Source organism: Mchenga conophoros, linkage group LG10, assembly GCF_057382185.1.
Source record: "Mchenga conophoros isolate Kocher_MC1m ecotype Shallow Benthic linkage group LG10, M_conophoros_male_GT1.1, whole genome shotgun sequence".
Classification (NCBI taxonomy): Eukaryota; Metazoa; Chordata; class Actinopteri; order Cichliformes; family Cichlidae; genus Mchenga; species Mchenga conophoros.
This window is the reverse complement of record NC_140535.1, coordinates 20,344,685-20,372,388: the sequence shown is the minus strand read 5'-3', so window position 1 is coordinate 20,372,388 and position 27,704 is coordinate 20,344,685. Positions and strand designations below refer to the sequence as shown.

At 41.6% G+C, this 27,704-nt stretch overlaps 1 protein-coding gene across 3 annotated transcripts in view; it reads left to right on the top strand.

Annotated features, from left to right (window-relative positions):
* The window catches only part of stard13a (StAR related lipid transfer domain containing 13a), a 50,531-nt gene that overhangs the window by 4,443 nt on the left and 18,384 nt on the right, over positions 1-27,704 (top strand). The window contains exons 2-4 of one of the 3 annotated variants that reach the window (XM_085289224.1): positions 486-620; positions 4,854-5,030; positions 8,004-8,034. In XM_085289224.1, the coding sequence (XP_085145350.1) occupies positions 486-620; positions 4,854-5,030; positions 8,004-8,034 (343 nt within the window). Of the gene's footprint in view, positions 1-485; positions 621-4,367; positions 4,401-4,853; positions 5,031-8,003; positions 8,035-26,971; positions 27,700-27,704 lie in introns of those variants that run through there. The other 2 variants (XM_085289226.1, XM_085289225.1) reach the window with 2 other exon arrangements.

Sequence of the window (27,704 nt, the reverse complement as noted above, 5' to 3'; positions counted from 1 at the left end):
CCCCGAAACAAAGCAGTTTGTTCATTTCCTGGAAGGCGAGTGAACAAGTGTCTCAGTCAGAGCCCGTGACCAATGGGTGTAGAAGGAAAGCGAGGGAAATTGAGGGTGTAGTGCATGACTATTGGTCTGGAGAGATACTACACATTTACATAACATGCAGTGCTGCTGTGATATGAAGCAAAGCTTACTCCTTACAGGCGACAGTCTTTGACATTGACTTGACAAAAATGTATCTGCTCTACAAAAATCACACTGAGACATGATTAGACTGCAAAGTCTACCCTTAGTTAGGCTGAAAAAGCCCAATGTTCATCTCTAAGGAGCCCTATAGGGAGTGAAAGGTGGAGTAGAAGAATGAGGAAGAGGAGTATATGGTTTTAGGTTCAGCATACACGAAAGGCGTAGTGTAAGATTATCCCCAGAGCTTGTCCTTGAGAAATATTTTCCTGCATTTGTTTTTTTTGTTTTTTTACCTATACGTTCAGGCTTCTGCGTATGACTCCATGACCCTGCTGATGAAAAAGTTGGACCACCTCAATGAGGGCATCCAAGAAGTCCAAGGCGCAATTTCCTCCTACTCAAATGAGGCCAGTGCTGATGAGGAGCAGCAGAGCACCACAGTGAGTCAAGTACAAGTAATGTTATGTTTATTCACATCAGGCTCTCAGAATGCTTTGAATGAATGAAGATTATACGTGGTGATTAAAAAGAAACTCACAGACTTAAAGCTGAAGGAACATAAAGGTGAAGTGAAACATTTCTTAATACACATTCACATGTAGCAAGTACGCTGTGCATCACTTAGAGAAACTTAGACAGTGAGGCTTGTAAAATGTAGAAGTTCACTGATTTACGCAGGTTTTTTATGCACGCATTCAAGTTGAGATTGCAACTGAATGCATTCTGCTGATGAAGAGAAGACATTAAACCTGGAGAGATTCTCTGTTCGGGAGGTATTAAATGAGGGAATTTATCAATATTAAAACTACAGCATATGCAAAAGTCATGAGTCACCCCTCATTTCTATATGTTTTGCTTTGAAAATGGGAAACAGGTGATTTATTAAAAAGTGTGCATAGAAAAACAGAAATACAGTACATAAGGATAATTGTACAATTCTAACAAGTTTGAGAGTCAGTGTTTGTATGAACCATTATTCCTCAGTATAGGAAGACGTCTCTCAGGCAGCTTTCCTGTAATTTATTGCTTGTGTCTTCACGGATAGTTCTCCAGGATTCCTGAAGGGCATTCAAAGCTCTTTTCTGGATATTGGCTGCCTTTTTTTCTGTGGTATTTATTTATGGTGAATTAAAGTCTGAATGTTCCCGTGAGCCTAATTCCATCAATTTTTATCTCCAACACTACTGACTGAATTGCAGCCTGAGCCTCAGATGTCTGTAGACACTCACTGTTGTACATCTCTCCTGATCTTCATATGCATTATACATACAGTACATACTGGACATAACACATATTAAACATGCATGAAGTCAACAATTTGAGTCAAAATTCCACATTTGGGTTTATCACTACATATGACCGTAACATAATAGTGTGTTTTTGCAACAGGCTGCTAGTAATAGAGCGCCAGAAGATAAAATTTAAACTGAGTTTGGCGCTTTTTTTTTTTTACACTCGAATCAGTCACAGGTCATTGTTAAGTGGCTTAACAAACATTCAAGTATAAGAACTGAACTGAAAATGAGCAAAAAAAAAGGAAACGCAAGACCTTCAGAAAACCTGGAGCACTATTGCTCAAGACAAATGATATGATGATAAAGACGTCCTGCAGGGAAAAATATAAAGAAATGACATGTGGTTAAAGACTTTTTTGCACAATACTGTGGTATTCAGTGCAGTCACCAAGTCAAGAGGAAAGAGACGTTTTAACACCACAGTTGTTAGTTTTTGTAGCACAGTTTGTGCAGCGTGGTGACGGAGGCATCTTGTCTTGTTTTGGTTTCCTCCTCACAGACTGAACACATGTATGTGTTTACCAGTGATTTTTAATTATAAATGGATGAGTGTGAAGGCCATGAACGGTTATATCTCTCTCTCAGCCCTTTGTTGGACTGCCAATATCATCCAGGTTGGAAACTGCCTCTCACTCAAAGTCAGCGGGTAAATCAATGATAAAACTCAGTAATGACCACTCAAGACAAATTTGTTGTATCAGATAAGCTGATTTTTTTTTTCACTGGTTGATTTGCTGCACAAAGTTTGAATTCTAAGTGAAATATTAAATTGAGTATTGTGTGGGCCACTGCTTTGGTTATAGCAAAAATGATTGCTTTTTAAACAAAGCTTTAGCAACATTTTACTGACTGCGTATATTCATCATCAACACAGAATGTACCATTCACACATGTTAGACAGGCCTCAGTTTTCTATCTCCTCCCCCCTGTTAAGCTACCCACCTTTCATTTAACAAGGCAGCATAGCTAAGAATATTAGTTTGGATCTTCTCCAAGCCTGTTGTTTTTCCATCATTAAGGCATTTCACAAATCAAACAGATCTTGACTCATTTGGCATCCACCTGGATAAAGCGCCGTGTCTCCAGAAAGCAGATTACAGGAGCTGAGCTCGTCATTTCGGCTCGCTGTTATTTTACAGGTGTATTTAACATAGTTTTTGGAAGAGGAACACGGTCTGCGGATGGCTGTGCTGCTCTGCTCTCACACAGCATTCCAGCTGCCTCATTACGCTTACCAAGTGTAAATCTGGTAACCTCAAAAGCTCTTTAACCAGCAGCACAGAACTTCAGGAATGTAATAAAATGGTGGTATTTAATCGCGCTAATCTCATCCAAACTGTCTGGAAACAGCAATAAAGCGCGTTTACAGTATCTCTCCGTTTTTAGCTTTATGTGCCACATTCTCTGTGGAGCACGTAAACACACTTTTATTTTCAGTGACAGCAGCATTTTGAATACAAGTGGTGAATTTAGCCGTCTTATGGTGGAAGAAGCACAGAATCTCTTTTATAGATTCACTAAACCCAATGACTTGCAATCTATTTCTTTCTTCTTCTTTTTTTATAGCAAAAAGGTCATCCTTGTTTTGGAGCACAACAGAGGTATTTATATGAGTTAAAAATATGCAATATCCAGCTAAATATCAAAGGTTCCTGGTATATACTGCCACGTTATTCCTCTAAACAACACTCTTCATCAGTCTTGCCTTTGATTTGGCCCAAAGTTTAAGGTCATGTGCTCAATATAGAAAAACTAGTGAGTTCAGTGCTCCAAATAATATTCTCTTTCATTCTTTCCTCAGACACTATCCTGCAATCATGAAGTACCCTACATGCTCATTATACTTTCCAGAATTGCGTTAGCTATGTCGGTGTAAAAAGTTGTTATTTGTGTCCTTGCTTTTGTCATGATAGTCATAGAATCACAGCTCACATGGGTGATGGTCCCAGTCAAGCATTTGGATCCCGACTGCAATATCTCAACTATTAAATTGATCACTGTGACATTTTGATAGGGCGGTTAGGGATGTTGTTGGGTTCTCACATAGTCAACATGACTGAGTGACTTTCATCTAATGCAGCCATGAGGTTCATATTCATGCCTTTTAGTGAAATGAACGAATTACAGTGAATCTCAGGGCACATTTAAGTGCACCTCAGGAGGAATTGTGACAGAAACCTTCATGCTTCATGCTGCACTGTTCAGAGCTGCTAGAGCTGCTTTTGTGTAATGAAGAGGTGTGCACTGTGGTAATATCCTCAGTGCCCGGCTAGTTCATAGAAAGAACCGAAATATCAAAGTCAAACAAACCTTTTTACGTAAGAGTAACACAATTAAAATTAAAGATTAGTTTTGGGGACACGGTGTCCCTGATGTTTTTATGTAACTTTGACCACACAGTTATATAAAACTAGCAACAGCATCATGCCATCTCTATGATGGCAATGCTCTGCAAGGTCAGAGGGGGAATTTTCTGCACAGACAAGCCTTGTGTGCTGTAATAAAGAGAAAATGTGGCTCTCTATCCATGCACTTGTAGATGGAAATCTTGGTGGGGAAATCAGCATGCCGTTTACAGACACGAATGCCATCCCTGCTTCAGTTACACACGCTCACATTTGCACACACATCCCTGTTATCAACTCAGCGATGGACAGGAGGGAAGAGCGGGAAGCATGACGGCGGGTCTTCCCACTGCTGGGTACAGTAGTTGAGCAATCAGGTCAAGCTGGACTTTCCAGTGTTGTCACTGAGCGGAGATACTTATGGCATAAAGGGGGATTTTTCAGAATAAGAGAAGGGCAGATATATCATTACCAGTGTCTTATGTCTTTCATCACGCACCACCAACACCAGCTCCACGAAATACTCCACAGAAACCAGAGAGCTGCTGAAGAGACAGGTGACATGAGGACAGGGACTGGGGTAAGAAATTGAAGGGGACACAACTACATGGAAACTTTCTATAAAGAAAATTAGAGTTATGTTATTTAAACTGATATTTATCATGAGGAATTAAGATTTTGTTGTTCACCATGCCATAAAAAAATTTCAGAAATCAGGGATTACCATTGGTTATGAAACATGTTTTGACTTCATTTCTTCTGTTCTTCCTTATAGTTTTAATTCTTGATGGTCAACATGTATTTATTTTTTTAATCGCTTATTGTCAAAATAAAATCTAAATATAATGCTAAATAAAATCATGTATGTCCTTTAAAAGTTTTGAAATCATTTTGTGTTCTGATGACGAGTGAGCTGAATTTGTTGTTGGATTTTTCTTCAGCTGCTGCTTTTAAAAGTGACACTGAACCTTCAGCTGGCTTGAAGTCTCATGCTGCTCCATCTCACTGTTTTTCTTCCCTTTGGTCCTCCCAGGGTTCTGTGGCTGTAGACAGGATGGTAAGCCGAGTAAATCAGGATCAGGGAACCTCCAGATTTCCAGACAAATCTGAGCCACTGTCCAGGCGCTGCTCAAGACCTTTGACCCGCAGCAGACCACTGACGCGCTCGTCCCTCTCATCCCCTATACACCTGCAGGCCCGCCGGGCTAGGGTGAGTTAGGCTGAGTTTCTATGTGTGTGAGTTTGTGAGGTGAGAGTGACGCATCTGCTTGTCTAACTGAATGAGTCTTTGCTGTGAAGTCAGTGGATTAAAATGAGTGCAGTGCTCCTGATAATCATTAATACTGTAGACGAGGTAACAGGAAGGTGTTTGGAAGGATATGAGCTGCAGTCAAAAAGCTGCAGTCTTCAACATGAAAAAGCCCTTTTTGCTCAGTTTGATTACAGATTAATACATTACATCCTCAGACACAAGGTGATAAGATGTCTCACTTTGATTAAATTAATGCAAACCTAGAATCTTTCCAGCAGTTACTCCTGAGTTACTTTTTTGATAAACACACAAAAGATGATCCTGTAGACCGGCTCTGCAGATATATAGTCTGTCTGATTCAGCTGAGGTCAGTTATTTCGGGAAATGTTTTCAATTTGTAACACCAACTGAGTAAAACCTTTAGGCTGCGATGTGTAATTGTGAACAATCTTTGCACTTCCTCTTGTATTTTATGTCTAATATTGGGAATTTCTAGGCAGAGCTTTTAAGGAATGCGTCTGCTTGTTTATTGTTTTGACTACTAGTCAGGATTTATCCCCTGCCTTTTTCTGGGCCTCTGTCTAGTCTGCATTACCCCTGCTGTTGTGTAAATAAGGCGAAAGTCAAATTAGGAGACAGCTCCGCTCCATCCGGCAGTATGCAAGGTCACTGTTTTCTCTGTCAGCACTGCAGCAGCAACACAAACTATCACAAATACACCACTGCTCATCCACCAATGAGTGGAGGCCAGAAATAAGGAAAGGGGGAGTTATAGTCCACAACCTCCCCATACATTTTTGTTATTGAAATATAGTTTTTTTAACGAATGATGTGTGCAGTCCTTTTAAAAAGTCTTGAGGCTCTCCATGTTTCTTTATATTTTACTTCCAAGGAGACACACTTTCTTGTAGTTTTTTAAAGAGGACTTGATAAATTGTTTTCCAGTCTTACTGAAGGGCTTTCAAAGGTTTTCTTTGGATGTTTTTCACTGATTTTCAGTCCAGTCTATCTGCCTGAGCATGTTCAGAGGAATGATACGAACCGTTCATATAAATAAGGCTTCTAACTCAAGAGAAGAGCCAGTGTTGTGTCTCTTTACAACTCAGCAAACAAGCTATTTGAAATTATATGTTTAGGTGCTTTGTTACTAGCAGACTGTTTCAAAAACGTAACGTAAAATAGTATTTTGTTATCAACAAGGTGAATCCTAAACAGACATTAGCTGAAAACCTACTGTATCCTAGCATGGAGTTCAATGTGAGTTTTAAAATAACTGTGAAACTGGACAGAAAAAAATCTAGCAAATACCTGATGCAGGACTTAAGAGATGCATCCAGCCCTGATACAACTCTTTGGTCTGTATGCAGGTCAATTTTTAGTTGTGTATATGTTTGTCTGCACATATGTTTGTGGGGACCAAAAATTGGAATGTTAATATACTTGTGGGGACCAACAGTCCCTTATGGGGACAAAATGCCCATCCCCACGAGTTCGAAGCCATTTTTGAGGCTCAAAATGTGGTTTTAGTGTTTAGTGTTTTAATGGGTTACAGTTAGGTTATGGTTACGTTTAGGCATTTTTGATGGTTAGGGTTAAAGTTTGTGTGTGTGTTTGGATGGAGGTAGAGGGAGCTCTAGGGACCATGGGATCAAACTGATGCAGAGGCGTGGATTTATTTTCTTCTAACCATGACTGATAAAGCACAGCTGCCTAAACTTTCTCTCTTTCTTTCTCACACAGACACGAACACACACACACACACACACAAGCACGAGAGAGATCAAGATCAGATCAAAGGCACATTTGCATCAAAGCTATTTGTAAAAGCTTTTCTGAAAATAAGCTGATCCACCCTTCCTTTGTTCACTTTTCAGCTGTGAACTTTAAAACAGCAACATTCAGATAAAAAGCTTGTAGGAGCTGATTGAGGGGCTGCTATACACTACTGTTTCAGCACCGAGCATGAAACATTAAACAAAAATCTACTGCTACTCTCACCTTCTGACTTTGTGGATCAATTAGAATGTTTTTACATTATTACATATATAGCAGACATTGCTGACAATCATCTATCATATGATTGTCAGCAAACAAGACTGTTTTGTTAAAATGAGCATTGAAGTGCTTTTATTTTGAAAGCATAACTGACCATTTAGACAATATAAATAACTGCTTTCATGTGAAACTTCACTTTTACTATGCATCTGTCCTTTTTAATTGTGAACTGACAGTAGAGATAACGATTTGAGTAATACACAGTTTGACCTCAGGAAAACCCAAGATGATCACACTGAAGTTCAGTGAATCTCAGCTTTTTTGCATGGATGTGGGGTTTTCCATTCGTTGCACACTGTCTGTGTCAGGATGAAGTTTCCCACACAGAGGAAATTGGACTCTTGGGATCCCAAATCTTTCAGTTTATCAATTTTTGTGAACAAGGATGCTAACTGCATGTGTAATGCTCATCTCCTCATCCGAGTCTAACCTTTTGTTCTGACTTGTGCTGTCAGAAAATCACACAGGGACTAAAATCTATCCACTGTACTCAAGTTTAATGGAATGATTTACGATGATTTAAGTAGCTTTTTCTCGGACAGCCCTCTGCCTCAATCACCAAAAGCATGTCAGCGAGTGTACCACATATCCTTCACATGTGACACTTTTTCCTTTTAATTCCCAATAAATCTTTGGTAATACTAGTAAATAAGCTGTCTGGGCTTTGTGGGTTTTCATGAGATCGTATGGCATAAACAGTCATGAAATATGTTTCTCTTATTTGAGACAGATTTGGAATTTGAGTCATATTCCCAGTGTAGCTACTGCTGCTGTACGAAAAGCGTGTATGAGGGAAACAATGAGATTACTCTGCACTGTTTTACACGGCATTTGTACTTAACTCCTATTTTTTCCTCTTCTCTTTTTCCACGCCAGGCTACTGGAAAGATGACCAGCGACTCGGCAGGTACGATACCTTTTACAACAAGAGTGTGTGTGCTTGTGTGTGTGAGTTGGCGGCTGTGTACTTTCACTGTCCTTTCTGTTGGATTGTTTGCATTCCCACTTTGGGATAAAGCTGGCTTCTGGGAATATCTCCCTCAGGATTTCCAGCCAGTAGGTCAGCCACTCAGACGTAATGATATACTGTTTCTGCTGAAAATGCACACACACACACGCACGCACACGCATACACATGTATATTTAGTTGCAAAGCCATAGATAGTAAAACACACAAGCCATCTCTGCTTTGAAGCTGTGGTTTGGTGGAATTTTTTATGTGATAACAAACAGAGGTTTAACATCTCAGTCAACAAAACACACAAAAAAAGGTCTTTAATCAAAAATATCTTTTCTTTTGTTTCTCTCTGGTCATCGCATTCCCACACACTGTGATACAAAGGTCTGGGTAGATGATTAATGAGCACAGCTCTGCCCCCGTCCGTATCTCTTATCCTCACAGTGTGTGTCCTTTGATTGACATGCACAGGCGTCACAGCTACTATAGTTAAGTGCAACCCAGGGAGATGTCTTGGTGACAGGGTCACATTCGCTGCACTGTGGAATTGTTTGCTTTTGTGTGTTTTGTCTGCATGTGTGTGTACCTGTATGTACGTTTGTGTAACGCTCGGAGTGTCTCAGATGTATTGCATCCAGTCAGACGTCTGGTGTGCGCAATGAATCCTTGGAGGCCGCGGGGAGGTCAGGGGTAACGCAGTCAGAGGCGATGCTGTGAGTGGCGTGTGACGGGGATGTTTGTGTATTTATAAGTAAGAAAATTTTTATACAGACGTGGCGCGCCGAGGGAGGAGTCCAGATTAGATTTGCCAGCGGCAGCATACGTGTGTTACAGTCATATCTCTGCTCCCATTGCTGACATTCACCCTGTGCTCTCTGACAGATAAACAGGGATTTTTTTGCATTTGCTTTAAACACAACTAATGGCAGCCATACTGCGTTCTGTGAGGGATCTCTCCTTGTTTGTTTGCAGATTATTGTAATTTTCCTCAGTGTGTATTTATTCATTGTGACAGGTTTATTGAATATCTGTGGCCGCGTATCACAGGGGATGGTATGCATTTGCAACTCATGCGTTTTTCAAGCCTGTGGAGAAAAACACCTTAATCCCTGCAAAGGTTATGCTTTCAACATGAATATGCAGTAACAGGCATTTACGCACTTTTGATCTTAAATTAATTTGCATGTGAAGGTTCCCTTCGTAGTGCCTGTGGCGTCTTACATCAGCATCGCTGAATGTTGCACTTTTCTGCACCTTAACCCACTTAGAAACTTAAAATGAGGACAACTGTGATCATTTTGTTTAACCGAAGTGTCATTTCCCAGAGTAATCTGTCAATCTACCGCGTTATCCTGATTAAAATGTTCTAATTAGGTTAGGTTAGATTAACTGGTGATTCTAAATTGTAGGTGTGAATGGTTTCTCTCCGTGTTAGTCCTGCGACAGAGTAGTGACCTCTCCAGGGTATACCCTGCCTCTCGCACTATGACAGCTGGGATAGGCTCCCCCACGACTGTAAATTGGATAAATGGAAGAGAATGGATGATGGATTCCAAACAAAGTAATGTTGCAGCAGCTAATCTCCTTAAAGCAGATAGAAAGGTGCAGACCTGGGACTTTATTAAGCAAAGCAGTGACCTCATTCTTCCTAGTATCAATAACAGGAACTCTTATGTGTTGAAAGTCCACTTCATGAAATTACCCTTTTTGGGTTTTGCATTTTTTCAGACAGGCCACACACTGTCACTTCTCTGGCAAAGGTATTTAAGTAGAGCGCTGCTATTTTATAGCAGCCGATAAGCTACAGATGACCTTGGTTTAATAAATGCACACTGACACACATTCTCCCCATTTTCACTGCAGCCCAGGATTATACATAACATATAATCCATCAGTATTTTTTCATGATTGAAAGGTGCTTAGGGAGGATGTGAGTAGCCTATGCCCCGCTGCCCTTTAAGTGTGTCTTTTGTCGGTCTGTGATATGTTTTAAAAATGTCTGGCTAACCTGCAGCTCCTGCTGGCTTCTGGTTCACATTTTCTGCTGATATTTAGCCCAAATGTTTAAAAAACATAATTGTAGTTATTGTTAAAGTGACAAAAATCATCCTATTTAACATAAAACATGTTTCAGTTTGACTGTAAAATTCTGCTGCTGTGTGTTTTGGATGAGTAGAAGTTTGCTCAGCAATTATGTTGCAATAAACCTTTATAACTTAATGTGATGTGCAGACCCACCCGACAGCAAACATTAAAGGTTTGTAGTCTGATGTAGGAGGTCCCTTATAAAGCTTTTGCTTGGCATGTGTGCTACAGTGTGTGTTTGTGTGTGTGTAAATATTGCTGCAATATGCAGCAGTGCTTTAACAAGTCTGGAAGTGGATTTGGCTGTAGTCCAGCTCTCTCCTGCTCTTCCCTCCTTCACCTCCCTTTTCATTTTTCTGCTGTCCTTCTGCCCTCTGCTGTCTCTGTTGAATTTCTAAACTCCCACAGTGAATTTCTTTTTTTTGTTTTAATGTTTCAATATAAAATAAAAGACTTTCCCTCACCCTAAAAGCTCAGACTTGGAGACTTGGGCAGGATGTAGTTCAATTAACCACACAGCAAGCCATATTATTTACCAGGTAATTGCATTAAAACACTCCCAAAGGCACGGCTACCACGCCCGTCATTGAGAGGTCCAGTTCAGGGACTTGAATTAGCTGATGTGAAGCGTAGCAGACAGCTTCCAGTTAATGACACTTGTGTTTGAACCGTATAATGCACGACTTTCAGTCTTTATATAAAAATATACTCCCTGTTGTCTTGAAGGCGATTGAATCCACCCTTCGGAGCCACGCTCAAGTGGCCACTTTAGTTTTTGGCATTTCCATGTTGCTACTTTGTCCACAGCCACTACTTGGCAGCAATGCTATGTTCACCTGGTAGCTGGTTGCTGATGGCTCTTTGCTGCACAGCAGTTAGTGTACAGTTAGAGTAGCAAAGTTCAGAAAGATGCCTACCAATGATCAAAGGCCTGAACCCTGTACTATGAAGTGAGTTCCACATACTCAGGGTATCTTTCCATTATCTGGATTCAGTTGCATTCCTGAATTCCTAACATTGTGTTGGGTGATCAGGATAAGCAGTCACACAAAGCTCGTTATCAACTTGTTAAGTTAACCCAGGGTTTACCCTGCACGTTCACATGAAAGGGTGGTCTTGGCAGCATCTGATCAATCTAAAAAAGGTATTACACGTGTCATATGACTCTTCATGTACAGAAAATGATCCCTATGAGTGCTTCCTACTGTTGCCAAAAGAACCAGAGAGGAATGCTGAAGAAAATCGTTAACCTGGTAATTAAGCACAGAGATTGGTAAAAGAAAGATTTTAATTCCAATTAATTATTTTATCACTAATTGCGCTCTCAGTTCTTCTGTTTATTTCTAAGGTCACAGCCGAAATTTTAAAGTGTCCATGTAGTGTATCCAAGTGTATCCACATTAAAGTTTGGACATTGCTTCAGTTTGTTACAGATTAACAAAAGAAATTAATTTGATTCAGTGAACAGGTATTCTTGCTGTTTAAGCATCAGAATACTTTATTAATCCCAGAAGAAATCGCAGTTGGCCCAATACAGTAAGAACAGCAGCAATCAAGTTAAAGCACTAATATTAAATAATACAATATATTCCCAAATATTGCATAATAGCTCTAATATATAAATATTCCCATATTACACAAAATTAAAATATAAAATAAAGTTAAAATTGACGTGCTCTTCTAATACTATCATACTCTTATTTTCTCTCTTTATAATACAGACCTCTGCACTACAAAGCAAGATTTTGTCTTATCCAGGTAAGTTCACAGTTAGCCCTGGGTTTTCAGTGCTACAAAGATGGTTACTTATGCTACAAAAATAATGACATAAATTCTTTTGTTTCCACAATTAACGTCAGTACAGACTTTAGAGTCTTGCAGTTAGTTTTACTTATTTAATTAAAATGTGTCCAGAAATGACAACAGAAAATGTAACAAACAGTGAGAACCATCCAAATGTTAAATACAGATGAAAGAAAATATAGACAGAAGGGTGACTGGGGCAGAGTGGAGACGTCTGGGAGACACAGTAGACACTAATGAGGGAAAACAAGAGAGGAGAAACAAAACTAAATAGAAAAGAAGAAGAAGAAACTATCAAAATAAAACTGGAAATAAGTCCTAAAAACACCCACCACACATACTTGACATTAGGATTCGGGAAACACAGGGAATGTAAAATAAACTGAAAACTCTAAACCTGAGCAGACTCCAGATAGCTATGATCAAGCTAAGACCTGCGAATTAAAAGACAGAAACCAAGACCCCAAACAGGAATAATTACTGAAAGTGCAAAACTGAAACTCAGGCACAAGAACCAGCAGCATAATATACCCCAGGGTATAGATATAAAACCAGAATTCCCCAGGAATTCTCTCAGATTCTCAGATTATTCTGTCTTACTAACAGAGCTGTGATATGTGTGATATGTGATCAGTTTTTGGCATTAGGCATTTTTACCAACTTTCTTTCCTGGCTTCAAATAGGCTAAACGTTATTAATATATCGTCTCTATCCCAATGTGACTGACCAAAGAAGATAAAGCGCACGCTTTTACATTACAACGATTCTCCTCTCAAATACTCTGTGTTTTTCTTTCTGTGTGATTAACCTCTTCACATTGGCCCATCATATCGTTTCATCCTCCTTTGGAAAGTCAGCCACTCGGTTGCCAGTACACTTACTCTTAAACATTACACTTAAGTAATTGTGATTGGTCAGATGCTGCCAACGAGTCTCTGCTCATGTGAACACACAGAGGGAAAGCCTGGGTTTACTTAGGGTACGTGAATCGAGATAACGGAATGACATCCTCTGTATGTTGAACTTGCTTCATAGCACAGGCCTCGGAGCTGTGCCACAGGTCATAATCAATCACCAAAAAACAACGAGCAGGTCAAGGCATAAAATGCTCCACAAGTGCTCAGAGCGGAGCAGAACTGAGATGGATGATAACTCTGTGAGCTTGTCACATCCTTTAACACACAAAACACCATTTGATTTATTAATAATGTGAAAATATTAATAACAGCTGCTGTTATGTAAACATTCAGCCAGTCTTAGACAAACAGACTGACTAAATATAGCGAACGTGAAGAAGACACGGCGACTCGAGTTTCAGTCTGATTAGTCTAAATGTTTCACCGTAATCATACACTTGTAGTTAATTGTAACAAACGCTTCAAACATTCAACTGTACTACTTGTGTATTTCTATGTATATTTTGGTGTGAGTATTGGTGGTATGTTTTTATGTTTATCTTATGCAAACTTATGTGTTTACTGTGTGTGGTCTTGAAACCCTATCCCAACACTGAGGGCTCCAGGAAGGAAGTTAGTCCTTGAGGATTTTCCAGGTAAAAAATGTTTATTTTAACAGCTAGTGTCTTTAAAACGAGACAGAGGGCAATAAGGAGGTCTTATCAGCATATGATCTGCACTTCAATGACCTGTGGAGTTTCCCTATAGACCCCCCTCCCGGTCATGCCCCAGGTCCTTCTTCTTCCATGCCACAGTCTGCACCCCATGGTCTTCTCCATTTAGCTTGCAAACCCCCTCGTCTCTCTCCTCCTCTGTCTCCTTCGAGCCTGCTTTCCTCTTTTTCCCATCTGCATCGTCTCTCCCCTTTGGTCCACATGCCAAGACCATCACTTTGTGTCTCACGCCTCGGGTGGGCCACAGTAATAGCCATATCCTGTAGGTGATCCAGTCCCCAGAATAGGAGGTGGACAGTATCAACAGACTTATCTTCACAGGCTGGACAAGGGAAGTTGTTGTTGTTGTTACTGAAGAGTGTGCGGATAGAAACTCTGAATGAGCTCCTGACCCACTTTCCCCTCCTCCGGCTCTTTTTTCTGAGGGAGGTGACCGGAGTACAGCATTCCTCAATGACTGATGCAGAAACATCAAAGAATCTTTTTTTTTCTTTTTGCCTGTCCCGTTTGGCTCTTTTGCCATCAGAATTGTTGTCTAAAGGCAAACAAAGATGCCCAACGGATTTACTTTACCAAATTGACCATCCCAGCCTTGCCATAATGGTCCATTTGATTCACCTTTTATTGTTTATTTTATTTTCACTTACTGAATACGGGACAGACTTGACTGGGGGAAAGAAGGGGAGAAAGAAAGAGGGAAAGAGAAACAGTTGAGAAGAGGGACGGGGGAGAAGGGCAAAAAACAAAAACCAACAGAACGGGCAGGAAAAAAAAGAAGAGAAAAAAATGCATATATCAATCACCTGGATCACCTGCTGAGAAAGAAAAAAGAAAACAAGCAGAAGAGAACAAGAGTAATAGAATAAACAGCATCACAATGATATATGGGAATATGACAGTAAATACTAAATGTTAAACATTATTGTGCAGCACATCAGATCAACAGAACACAGTGTGCTTTGAGGTAGGAGCGTGATCACCCGTGTGTACACCTGTGAGCATGGACGCGCTTGTTTTTTGTTTTTTAAAAGGTTCCTTCATGTAATGATCTGCTAGAGGGTGTGGGGGGGCCACAGCCCCGTCCTCCAGGGCATGAAGCAGGTATGTAGGAGATCAAAACTCCAGACATCCAGAGGCCCCAGAACACAAGAGACCAAGGAAGACCAACAGAGGGGCAGCCGCGCCACTGTCCCAGAAAGAGCTGAGGAGAGTCCCAGATGAGGGCTCACTCAGCAGCCGCGGAGCAGAAGCCAGGGGGAGTTGCAGTGACGCGCCCGTGAGCTCCGCCGGCAGCCAGCCGTGCCTGAGTGACCGAGCCCCAGGCCGAGAGGCCGGGGGCACCCCACCTCCGAAGTGGCCCGAGCGAGCCCCAGGCTCCAGGCCCCGATAAGCGGCCGCCAAGGAGTGAGCCGGTGTGTACCTGGACGCCCATCCCCGGACACAAAGAACCACCAACGCACCGATGTCTGAGGGCGTCTGCCACTGGCAGGGGAAGTGGTGGTGGGGGGAGATAGGCCTCCATATCTTAGAGGTCCTGAGTTGTCCCCAGAAAGGTGGCATCAGATACCCAACCTGACACATAGACACAGGCATACAGGCACACACAGATACAAACATCCATTCCCACCCTCATGCTCTCATATGCACTTACTCCACACTCAACCAACGTGGAGACAGACATAAAGAGACGCTGTACACACGATCACACTCCCCAAGCGTACTCTAAGCCCCGGGTCTAGGAAAAGAATCATTTTCACTCAGGCTTTTTTTTTCTCTTGAAAATTTAATATCTTCAAGATTTTTGGTAAACAGATTTTACATCTCATTTGACTTTTTTGTCTTATTTGGGTTTAACTCTGTTCTCGTCTGAGTGCCACCATTGTCTGTCTGTCCCCACTACTTATTTCCGCTCATGCTGAGGGTTCACTGTCTGCTGTTGCTGGAAGCACCTGCCAATCACAGCATCGCTCTGATGTTTCAAAGGTCAAAACAGCAATATCAGTTCTGAATACTAAACACTGCAGCTTTTGTCAGTCATAAAAGCTAGCACTAAGAGAAAGGCCTACTTTTCTTTGAGGATGTTTCATGTTTTTTTTATATTTACCTCTGTGGAAACTTGTATCCTTAAATAGAAGCAACAGTGACGTGTACATGGTAGTGTTGTCTTATTCTTTTGGCTGTTCCCCGTAGGAGTCTCCACAGCATCAGCTCTATCCCTAGTTTCTTCTTCTGTCACACCAACCCTGTGCATGTCCGCCTTCACTACATCCAAAAATGCTTGCTGTGCTCTTCCTCTTTTCCTCCTGCCTGGCAGATCTATCTTCAACATCCTTTGCCTACTATTTCAACTATGTCTTCCCTGTACATGTCTAAACCATCTAAAAAACCAACTCATTTCTAATCTCATCCTTAAACTCTGCCACCTTTTCATCAGTGCCACCGTCTCCAAACCATACATCATATCAGGGCTCACTACCATCTAAACCTATCATTGTGTAAGCCTGCACTCTTTTCTTCACCTCTCTCTTGCAATGTCTGTTGTGGGTGGTTAACTCCAGGTATTTAAACCCATCCACCTTTACTAACTACACCTCTTGCTCATTCACACACATGTGTTCTGTCTTGCTTATACTGACTTTCATTCCTCTTGTTTCCTGCATGCACAGGTATATCCAGCTTCATTCTCTCCATCACATCAGCCAGCCCTCTACCTACATTTAGTCCCTGAATTTAATGTCTCTACTCTCACCCTGACACTCTTCCCTTTCCGTCTCTCCTTTCTTTGTCTTCCTCCAGCAGTCGCATAGTTTCCATTGGGAATGAATCTCATTCTTGATCAAAGATTTTACGCCTTACGCCCTTCCTGATGCAACCCTTCTTATTTTTTCAGCATTGTGACCAGTACTACGAGTGCCCTGGCTTGTGACCCGCCCTTTTCTGTGGCTGGGTTACTTGTAAAGGGCAGTATTTTTATTTCATGTTAGGCTGCTAAAGGTAAAGTACACAACCAAGATTGAGCACATTAACAGATGTGATCTGAATCCTAAAGAGTTAGCCTTCATAATACTTTCTGAGGATGTGAGCATATGGAATAACTGTGATTCAGTGTAAGATGATTACGTGTGTGTGTCTGTGGGTGGGCGTGTAAGTGTGTGTGTGTGTGTGTGCTCTCATGGATAACTAAAACACATAGTATGAGGTAGGAATTTAGGTCGAGGTCACACAGTGCCATCTGTTCAATGGTTTCATTTAATCTGAAGGTTTTCCACTCAAGTGGGCTGCTGGTACTCACTGCAGGTGACACGATGACAATTAAATTTACTGACTGAAATGAGTATTTTTGCCACACACAGATGAGGTAAGCCTTTGTAAGTGACACAGGGGGGGGGGGGAAAGGAGGTTATATGCATGCTCTTCAAGCTCAAACTGTTGGGTCCAGCGAGCTTTGCTGCTTGGCCTGAATGACTGAGTGTTGCTGAAAATAGAAGACAGGGAGCAGGGAGGGAGTAGCAGGGATGAGGAAAAGAAAAATGAGCTAGTGCAAGAGGAGGAGAAATGGATAGAGGGTACATGTTAGCTGAGAGGACATGGAGCATTTAAAGAAACGTTGAGAGAGTAGTTTGGTGAGATGGTTTTGTCACGGTCTTTGGTCACGTGATCTGTTAAATCATTGATTAGACTGAACTCGCTAACCCAGTCTCTGTGTGCAGCTATTGACTTTTTACAGTAATTTTATTGCGGTGAATGAGCGAAGCCTTCGACAGGGTTACATTTTTCTGGGAAAGAATGTGCAGGCCTTAGAAGATGACTATGTACATAAGCATATGGATGGAAAAAAAGACAGTGCGTGTAATGGTCTTTGTGATCAGTACATGCACGGGCACTGGCTGCACGATCTTTGCAACCTTAAATGACCTGATAGGAAAAAAGCAGGAGAAACTTGATTTCTCTTCCTGTTCTTCCTCCTCCTCCTCTGCCCCTGGAAGACAGCAGCCTTTCCCAAACCATCCCTGTACATTCTTTTTTTTGTAGCCACTGCAAGATCTGATTGCTCCCCTGGTGGAGACGCCCATGCTCTGCTGTGTATTTGTTCAGAAATTCAGATACAGGGTCTGCCCAGAAAATATCAGTTGTGCTGCTTTGATTGGCTGTTTGAGAGCTGGAATGTGTTGGGTTTGGTGTTTTGATTGCCTGCTGCTGTGAGAGACGGTGATCCTGTGGTGCTCGTTCTCTCTGCCCAAAGCAGAGGTTGACCTCACGGACCAGCTTAGCATCCACATATCACAGCCTTCGACATCACAGGGATGAAACCCAAAACTGACGGACTGTGGATCCAACTCCCGGGATGCAGTTTTCAGAGAAGTGCAGTCAGAGACCAGTTTTTCACTCTCATTGTACTGATATATACAAACAACACAGAAGAACCTCATAAGTGCGTTATTATGTGGGTTTTTTGTAAACACAGTATGTAATTATTTCATGTTTCTTGGTTAATTATTATTATTAGTATTCTTCTTTATTAATTGTTTTGTAAAAATAATAATTCATTAGTTACCCAGTTTCAGCTATGCATTAATAGATGTACATAAGTGTTCAAACACAGTGGGCCACTCTAAAACTAGAAGGTAAAGGTTTTAAATTTAATTTATTAGTTCCCCAAGCCATGACAGAGCCTCCACCGTGTTTTACACATGCGTGTAGATACTCACTGTTGTACATTCCTCCAGATCGTGATACATATATAATCTCAGTTATTTTAGATAAAAGGTTCAAATTTGGATTCATCACTTCATGAAGACCTGTTGCCACTGATTTTTAGTCCAGTTCTTCTGTAACTTTGCATACGTCACCTTTTACTCCCTGTTTCCCTTCCTTAAGAATGACCTCAGTGAACATCCAGATACATCTCTCAGGTCCCGTGGCAGCTCTTTGGTGGATTATTTACTGTTTCTTATGGACATTTTCAGACACTGTTCGTCTGCTGGAGATTATTTTAGCCCACCACATCTTTTGTATTCTCTTGTCCAGTTTATTCATAATTTTTAAGGACACGCTGCACACTGTGAATGCCTTCAATAGCAACAAAGTGTAAGACTCATTAAATTTTTCTTTTCCAAAATATATTCCCTCGTTTAGTGTCGTCTATTTACATATTCAACCAGTGAGCTCTAATGACAGCAAAGGTTTGGTTTTACCTGCAGCACTCTGTAAAGTGACCCACGGCACACGCTTTCTGCTTTTCCACGTAACCCAGCTTCTCTTTAGTTTGTCAGCTGTGCTTTGCTGCAACATGTACACTAGATTTTTTTTTTTATGTGAATGGAAAGAGTTAATGTTTATGTTTTTGTGAACCAAAGAGTGCTGCGGAATCTGGCTTTGCTTTACTCCAGATGCCTGCAGCTGGAAATAAGAACCTTGTTTGTGCTTTTCATGGCTCCCCTTAAGGCATGTGTTACTTGTTTTAAAAGCACATACATGCTTAACTTCTGCACAGCCTTATTCTTTTTGCATGCTGTCATCATTATCATCATATATTTTATTTAATTCACAATTCCTTGGATGACACACAGGTGCACTGCCTCCGCATAGCCTCCCAGCATTCTCAGCATCATTAGTACACACCTACATTTCTATGGGGGCTGCCTGGCATCCTCCCCCCTTCTCCTCTTTCATTTTTCTGTTTCTGTTTTGAGTATGTGTAAATGTAAAAGACAGATCGGCATTTGTCTTATCCTCTTTTTGCAAAAATATTACTTGCTTGTTTGATTAAAGTAATGAAAACAGGAATTATAAAGCAAATGATTTAATGTTATCTTTGCATTCTCTCATCTTTAAGTAGTTCTGCCCCTCTTCTTTTTTTCCTCCCATGCACACGTTCCCCTCTTTTATCCTTCCAGCTGTTTGACTACAGGTTCATACTCCAGTCTCAGAAGTGAAAGAATATGAATCAATGGGACACTCTGCAGCTAAACTGTCAACTTACTCTGTGTCATGCAGGGCAAAGCAGGGAAAGTTAGACCAGCCTCCAGCCTCCATCACCTTCACCGTCTTTGATGTGGAGCAATTTCAGCTGCACAAGTCACATTCTGGGTGGAATTATGTCGCCAAATATTTCCTCAGTGCTTCGACTAAGATGGTGAGCCGTGCCAGTAAAGCAGCATTTGGCAGCCAGATAACCTCAGGATTCTGCTGACCGCTCAGGGTGTCTAGCGTGTTTCGACAAGATGAACTATTGAATCAGGTCTCTGCTCACTGGATCCCTGCTGACCTGCAATTTAACACCACAAACAGGACATCCGATGGTATCAGGCAGACGGCAACCGAGGAGCGTCCTGGTCGGTCTGATCGCTCGGTCTGGCATTCCTGGAATGACATGGGAATCTCTGAAATTCCCACCTCTTAACCTGTCAGAGGGGTGAATGTGGCTCTGAAAGAGAGGCAGCTCACATGCTCGAGCACTTTCACTTTAGGCTGCTGGCAGCAGCAGTACGCGACTTTATCTCAGTTAGTCAAGAAAAAGTCAGTTACTCAATCACCAGTTAGTGCTGTTACAGGTAAAGTTAGAAACTCCCTGAAGCACAAAACACATCTGTGAGAGCTTTATTGCAATTTTTCTTTGTCCTGTACAAAACTGGCAGCTTGTATGGTGTTAAGATCACAGACAGACATTTTTAAAGCAGCCACATCATGATTCAGCATTTTAAATTTGAGAATTTGCTGATGCTTTCTATTGGTAATTGCAAACGTGTTGGAAACATCACCTCGAGTTTTAAAGATTGTCTTAGCTAGTTGTTATAATTTCTGACAGAATTTAAAAGAAACAGAAACGGAGGACAAAAAATTAAGTTCCTGAGTACCAAAGCCCTCTCAGCTGCTCTCTGAGGTCAGACCTGTGACCAAAGCGCAGATTCAGTCCCAAAATATCAAGGGGCACGCTGTAGCCAGCAACAGAAAGACATATTTTATTTTTCAATTTTTACAATACCACAATTCTAAACACAAACAGACTTTAATTATGCATATTCTCTACCTCGTTAACCTCCACTCACAAGTTAATGGTTAACACGAAGGAAAATCTGCTCTTTACCTGGAGATAATCTGTGGTTGCTGCTTGCTGATATTTGCAGATGTCTTTCCACTGAGTTTGAGATTCTTGCTGAATTGATCAAGCAATTTCAATAATTATTCATGCAATTTAAGATTCCCAAAACATAGACAGGATTGGTCGACACACAGCTCCAAATCACATCCTGCGCGTTCAGTTAAATCATTTTAAACTCTTAGATTCAGCACAGCATGCCGGTGTGTTTTTATTTTAGGCTCGTCTGTCCTGGCTGTGTTACCAGTAGCCTACTGGGATTGAAAGAGATCCTTGTTTGGGTGAGTGGGTGGGTTTGTGGCGTGGAGAACGCGTAGACTAGGTTTGGTTCTTGTGTGTGTGTTTGCGTGTGTTTGAGAGAGAGCGAGTCCAACCCTTGTGGCGGGGGGCCGCCTCTCACATCTGGCTCGCCTTGTCAGAGTTCACGCCTCACATGCAGAAGTTATGTTTTAACATTTCTGCATCTCCGCCCTACAGACGTGGACGAGTAGGGCAGAAATGCAGAATTTGTTAAATCAGTACATCATTTTTTAGAGGGGGTAAGGATCCTGCCGGTAGGACCTCATCCGCCTCCACTGGTACAGGAAGGTGACGCAGCGCTAGAGGAGCTGTATACCAGGTGTAGCAGTGACGACTATTGCGGCAGCCAGACGCAGAAGCCGGGGCGCACTGCCTCATCCCGGGCTGTTCGCATAGCGGAATAAAGGAGCTGAGGAATGAGCGTGTGGTTGACAAGAGCAGTGGTTTCGTTTTTTTAATAGTCGGGGGAATATGAGTCCGGCTGCACAGCAATGACAACCCAGCGAAAGTCTGCCAAGCTACAGCTGCGGCGGTCGATCAGCGAGCAGCTGCGGGACTCAACGTCCAAGGCTTGGGATCTGCTGTGGAGAAATGTCCGGGAGAGACGGTTAGCAGGTCAGAGCCAAATACAAATATGCGGGATGCAGCTTGTCCTCACAGATGAAACAGCCTAACTGTAACCACAGTAAGAATAATGACGTGCTAGGCTGCATTAAACCACCACTTACTTTTTTTTCATAAAATCCTGGTCTGAAAATTCAGATTTTTTTCTGTTTTCTTTCTAAGTGGTTGAACATTTGCCTTATTTTTCCCTCACTCTTTGGTTGTATGATTTTACGCACCATCGTATTTATTCCTTTAGACCTTATAATATTATTAGAAGACAGAAGTTTATCTTCAGCCTATGTGCTGCATATAGAGCTGTTTGCCTGTAGCGTCACAGCAGCGCGCACCCTGGTATTTTGGGAAGGTCATTGTCAAATTTAGTCCTCAAAACAGCACCCAGGCATGTGCTGTGGACAGGAGTCCAAAGAAGGGGGGTCCAGATGCCAATCATTCACTATCTGTTGTTCTAATCCGGACTCTGGTTTACTTTCACTTATTTTATTCTCGCTGTTTATTATTTCGGATTATGTCGTCCGGAGAAGGAGTGAAATATTCTCACAATGCAGCAGGTCCCCCCCCCCCCCCCCCCCTTTTTTTTTTTTTTTTTTGGAAGGGTCGCTGGGTTTGCTCTGTATTTGGCCTGGATGCGCAGAGTTTACCATCTCTCTCTCCCCCTCTCTAAACTGTGCGTCAGAGAGCTACAGCTGTCCCCTCAGTTTAATGTAATTACCGAGATGTGCGCCTCTTAAGCAAATTAAACGATGAACATTCCCACATTCACGACAACACAAACCACCACAGACCAGGATGTCGGTCAAAGTCAGTGTGCCTATTCATGGTGTATTACAGTGCTTAGCAGTGATAGATTGCATGCACGGCCAGCAAAATGATGCTGGAGCCCTGCTAAAGATTGTTTTCAGCATTGCATGAAGGACAGCTACTACAGTGTTTGTTGCTTTAGTGAATCTTTGTGCACAATTAGAAAGAGAGTATCTGCCTAAGGAAGCATCAGAGAACACCTGCTGGCTGTGTAATCCTCTTTTTCCTTATTTCTAGCCCTTCCATCCTCCTTTCAGAGCCCCAAACCCACAGCCCCTCATCCAGCACCCCTCCTTCATCCTACTGCTGAACGCATCAGCTCAAAGGCACACAGTTCACATCTGTCTGGATCTGATATGGGGATGGGGAATCCTTAAAAATGTGCACATCTGGCCTTACAGTTATGCTGGCATTCAGAAGTGCATTTTCCACCCTATGAATTAGTCAGGACAGTGGAATATCTGGAGAATCCATGCTAGTCAAATGTTATGAATTTAAACCTGTTTTGTATTTTTGTTTGGGGGGGGGGGGAAGAAATACTGTAAGTAATTTTCCAGACGAGGCTGATTTTATTTTGATGGTGATAAACAGCACAGGATTAAATTCACTGACATGTAGTCATGGCAAATAATGTGAGCATCTTTTTTAAAAAAAGAAACCCTGCACTGATTACCAGATGTAATTCAAAGATTGTGCATATTAAGCAAAAGTCAAGAGGCAGATGCAAAAAAGCAGAGAGTGTGTGTATCTTTGTGTGTGTGAGAGAGAGAATTGAGAGTACAGCATAGCACCTGGATTTAGTTGTAATTCCACAGATTTTTGAGTTAGTAGTAAGTGTGGGTCTCCCTTTGAATGTGGCTTTTGCGAGCCTGAGTTTCTTTGGTGTGGGAGTTTATGTGTTCGTGTGCGTGTCGGTTTGTTAGAAAACACCGATGCAGAAGAAAGAATTTACACAAACACACAGGAACGTGCAAAAGTCTTGAACCACCATGCATTTTGTCATATTTTGTTTTCAGGAACCAAATGTTGTTGTCATTTTAAAGTGGTCGAGTGATAGTTCTCCAGATTTTCTGAAGGTCTTTCATAGGTTTTCTTTGGACATTGGTTGCTTTTTCACTAATTTTCAGTCCAATCCTTGTACCTGACTATTAAACAGAAAAAAGGCACATTACTTGTGTTTGTGTCCATAGATAACAATTTAGCAAAGAACTGATTCACTGTCATACTCGCTGCCTGTTGGAAAAATACATAATTTGTTCCCATTTCTTTAGTTAATTTATGAAAAATACCAAACATAACATAGTTTGATAGTAGTTAAAGTTTCAACCAGTGTGATTCTAAATGATCCCAAACATCTTTGGGAAGATCTTTTTGGTTCATTTGCTGTAATCCTAAAGATTACAGGAGATGACCAGTATCTGAAAAAAAATCCTGACACATGACCTCAGAGATGAGTCTGACCTGTCAGTTGAGCCATCTACTGTTCAAGCCTCATCAGATATGATCTCATTGGAGGGGTGGTTGTCAAGAAGCCATTTTAAAGGAGGGAAACAGAATAAAGGGTGAGGTATGCCAAATTACACAAGAACTGGACTGAAAATCGGTGGCAACAGGTCATATGGAATCTAGATTTCCATAAGTTTGAACTGTTTCTGGATGTCAGGAGGAGTATCTACAGTGATATGTAAAGTACAGTTGAGGCTCTGTTGTGATTTGGTGTTTTGGAGATATGGTCAAAACTGATGGAATTACAAATACAGAAAACCACCATCAGAGTTCGATTCATCATGCAATACCATCTAAAATGTATCTGATCAGCAACAGCTTCACTTTCATCATGAAAATGATCCCAACTGAAGCAGTGTGGGATCTTTTAAAAAAAGAATCTACTTAAAGATATTACAAGAAAGCTTATCTAACAGAGTTCAGGCTATGTTGAAGAACAAAGGCGGTCGTGCCAAATCGCTCATCAGAGCTGTACAGACTCTGTTTTTGCCTTATATACTGTATTTGCATTTATGATTGAGCATAAATCACTGTTCCTATTTCTTATTTTCCCAGGAAAATAGAAAGAAATACGCAGTGGCATGAGACACTTGCACAATACTGTATTTCTCTAGAAAGTATTTTTTGAGAATACTGTTGCTTAATCATGCAGCAAATTTGGCAACTTGGCAACAATTAAGTGAACTAAATGATGACGCTCACTGCTGTGAGTATATGAGATGGTAGGCGTTCACGCTGCTGTGTTTGTATTTCCAAATTTCATTAAAAAAACGTATATACGGTATGTCCATTTGCACACGTTTGCACCCATTTGCCATTTTCCTTGGAAAATACAATAAAATCAGGAGTAGCTCAAAACTTCTGCACGGCCCTGTGTGAAATGATCTTGAATCATCTCTTTCCTACTAGGATTTATTTTCACTGCTCTGTAAACTGGACGTGGCGCTCACTTTGCCTCGTACTCAGGATGACCTTTGACTTCTGCGCTGAAAATACTCAGCCAGCTTTAAGTAAAACCCAGCTGCATTTTATCTGCCGCTGGATGGCTCAGGGCTTCCTGCTGTTTAAAGTCCATTTCTCTGTAATGGTCCTGACTGCTTTTTAGATCATCTCAAAGAGCTAATAGAGCCTTGAATATTTGGGCATGAAGCTCCTTAGTTTTTGGTCTTTAGGTTAAAGGTGACCAAGCTTTGATGTTCAGAATTGTGAAGTCTGCCTGGCTGTGAAGGTCAGAGTGTTTACTTTAGTACTGTCCTTAAAAATGACTTTAAAACCTTATCAAAGGTCAAAAATAAGAACTCCAGCTTTTTTTCCTAATATTAACTCTTTTTCTTTCTTAATGCTCACACACATAAATGATTTATGAGCATGGTGATCTCATTTATTTTGTCACAAAGATATTTTGCACTTAAAGGCTTCATAATGTTAACTGCAATAAGTGCTGCTACTACTTTTTGATCAATATCTCATTTGCTTTAAGACCTAAATACATCCTCCAGGATTTGCCCATTCGTGACTGTAAATGGGATAATGACACATCAGATGACTTAACAAAGAAATGGAAGTAATGCCATAAACACAGCTTGCTCAAAATCAATGAAACTACAGACCAAAACAACATTTTCAGAGGTTAGACATAGTAGGATGTCTTATATCAATAATGCTTTATATTGTAAATGAGAAGAACAGGTTTTAAATAATGCATAAATCAGCTGTCATGCTGACATAATTTCAACAATAATTTCAGGTCTCACAACAAGCAGGTTCTTCACATTTCCTCGTACTGTCCTTTTAGGTCTTCTTGTGTCCTCCAGCTGCGTATTTAATTAAACTTTAGCTGTAGCTGATTTTTCAGGCTCATCTCTAGTCGATGTAGCTTCGGTCTTGTCGTGGCCTGCTGTAACTGAAAGCGATGAATATTATATTACTCACTGCTTACTACAGCCCTGCCCTTTGCCGCTTTGGTTGCACACATCTCCATTACTTAGCTCTCCATTACATTATTATGCCAACCGTCTGTGCCAAAGATCACATGGGACGTTTACTCAGTGCCCTGCTTAGTGTTTCAAATTTATTTTTCTTTGTCGGTTTATCTCGAGTGAAAACAGAGATAGTCCAAACTTCCACTTTTGCAGAGAAATTGTGCAGATCATGATTTTGATTTCCTCAAGAGGGCGGTGTAATCAAACCCAATCACAGATTTTATGTTTCACAGTTTCACTTGTTTGACTGGGAGTAATTTGGCATTTCTGGGATTTCGGACTCGTAGCTTCCAGCTTTCTCACAGTATATGACCTGCAGGCTAAAGAAAAACTGTCCTGTAACTGCTGACCTGTAAGTGACTTTGCTATGGCGCTTTTTTCACACCCTCTCTTACCTCACCTGCCGATTATTACCTCCCTAAAATAAATTCAGATGACAGCTTGGGTCCTCGGGTCTTGGTAAACCATTATTCTGCAAATCTGGGTCAAACTATGGCTTCTCTACTTCCACTCACTTCTTTCCACACATTTATCCCCTAGTTTCGTTACTCTGTGGCAACTTTCAGTCACATATTAAAGACTTCAGCTTACTATATCTGCTACATGGTAGATTTATTTAGATGTATTGGTATGTGAAAGGAGTGTTAGCAGGGAAAGTGGGTGATGTATATCTGTCATGTGGTCTAAATGTGATGGTGTGGGTTTATTCTTCAATGGCATTGCAGTCCTACTCAGCATAAGCAGCAAACATCTTACTCCTACTTACATTCCTCTGCACCGTCTCACAAATCCACATGCTCTATTGTTCTGTTTGTTCCTTCCCGTTTCGCACTGGGATATGGCTGCTGGCATTGTATATTTTTCCAGGCCTATCCCCTTCCCTGTCCTGATTACGTGTCCCCTCACAGATATCCCCACTAATGCCTGGGGCGCGTACCAAAATTGATTCTTTGGCAGATCCTCAGGAAGCGGTGCAGCGTTCCCTGAGCACTCAGGGCATTGGTTGCTGGTCATGTGACCAAAGGAAGGACCTTGTGAAAGTCGGTCTTCCTCCCATCTCAAACTCAGCTGAGCAGTCAGCCTGTGTTTACCATCTGAGTCAAGTGGTGTGATGAAACCTGCGTGTTTGTTAGACTGTGGTGATTCGGAAGGAGGAGCCAGGAGGGAGAAGAGCTGATTTGGCTTCCAGTAAGGACATGTTAAAGGCAGGAATTTACAAGGAGTGCTCACTCTACAATCCACCACCCTGAGACTTGGAGTGTAGATTAAACGTTATGTTATGGAGACTGGAGACATCACTATGGCCCTTATGGATGACATGGAAGCTGCAGTGAGTACAGTCCACGGGGCTGGCTTAGTGCACTGTGAAGATGCAGACAGAGCAGATTCTGCAAGGAATGAAGAGACAGCAAACGTAACAGAAACTGCTAAACATGCGAATGAGGACACGAGGAGTTTAACCGCTGCTGACAGTGTGGACAATACGAGGGATGAGAGCGCTGACAGCATGTGCACAGAGGACAGTGCAGACTGTGCTGATGTCACAAACAGTAGGAACATGGAAATCGGTGACAGTACAGACTGCGGGGATCACAGTTCCAAGGGCGCCAGTAATGACAGTGAGAGTGACTGTGAGAGCAGCGGTGAGAGTACCTGCCTGGAGGCCATGACACCCGATGGGCAGGACTACTACCTGAGGCTGGGCGACACCCCTCAACGGCGCTCTGCCCTGCGCCTCTCGCGCATCATTGCTCGCAAGCAGCTTCTGCGGAGGCTGGCACAAGGTAGC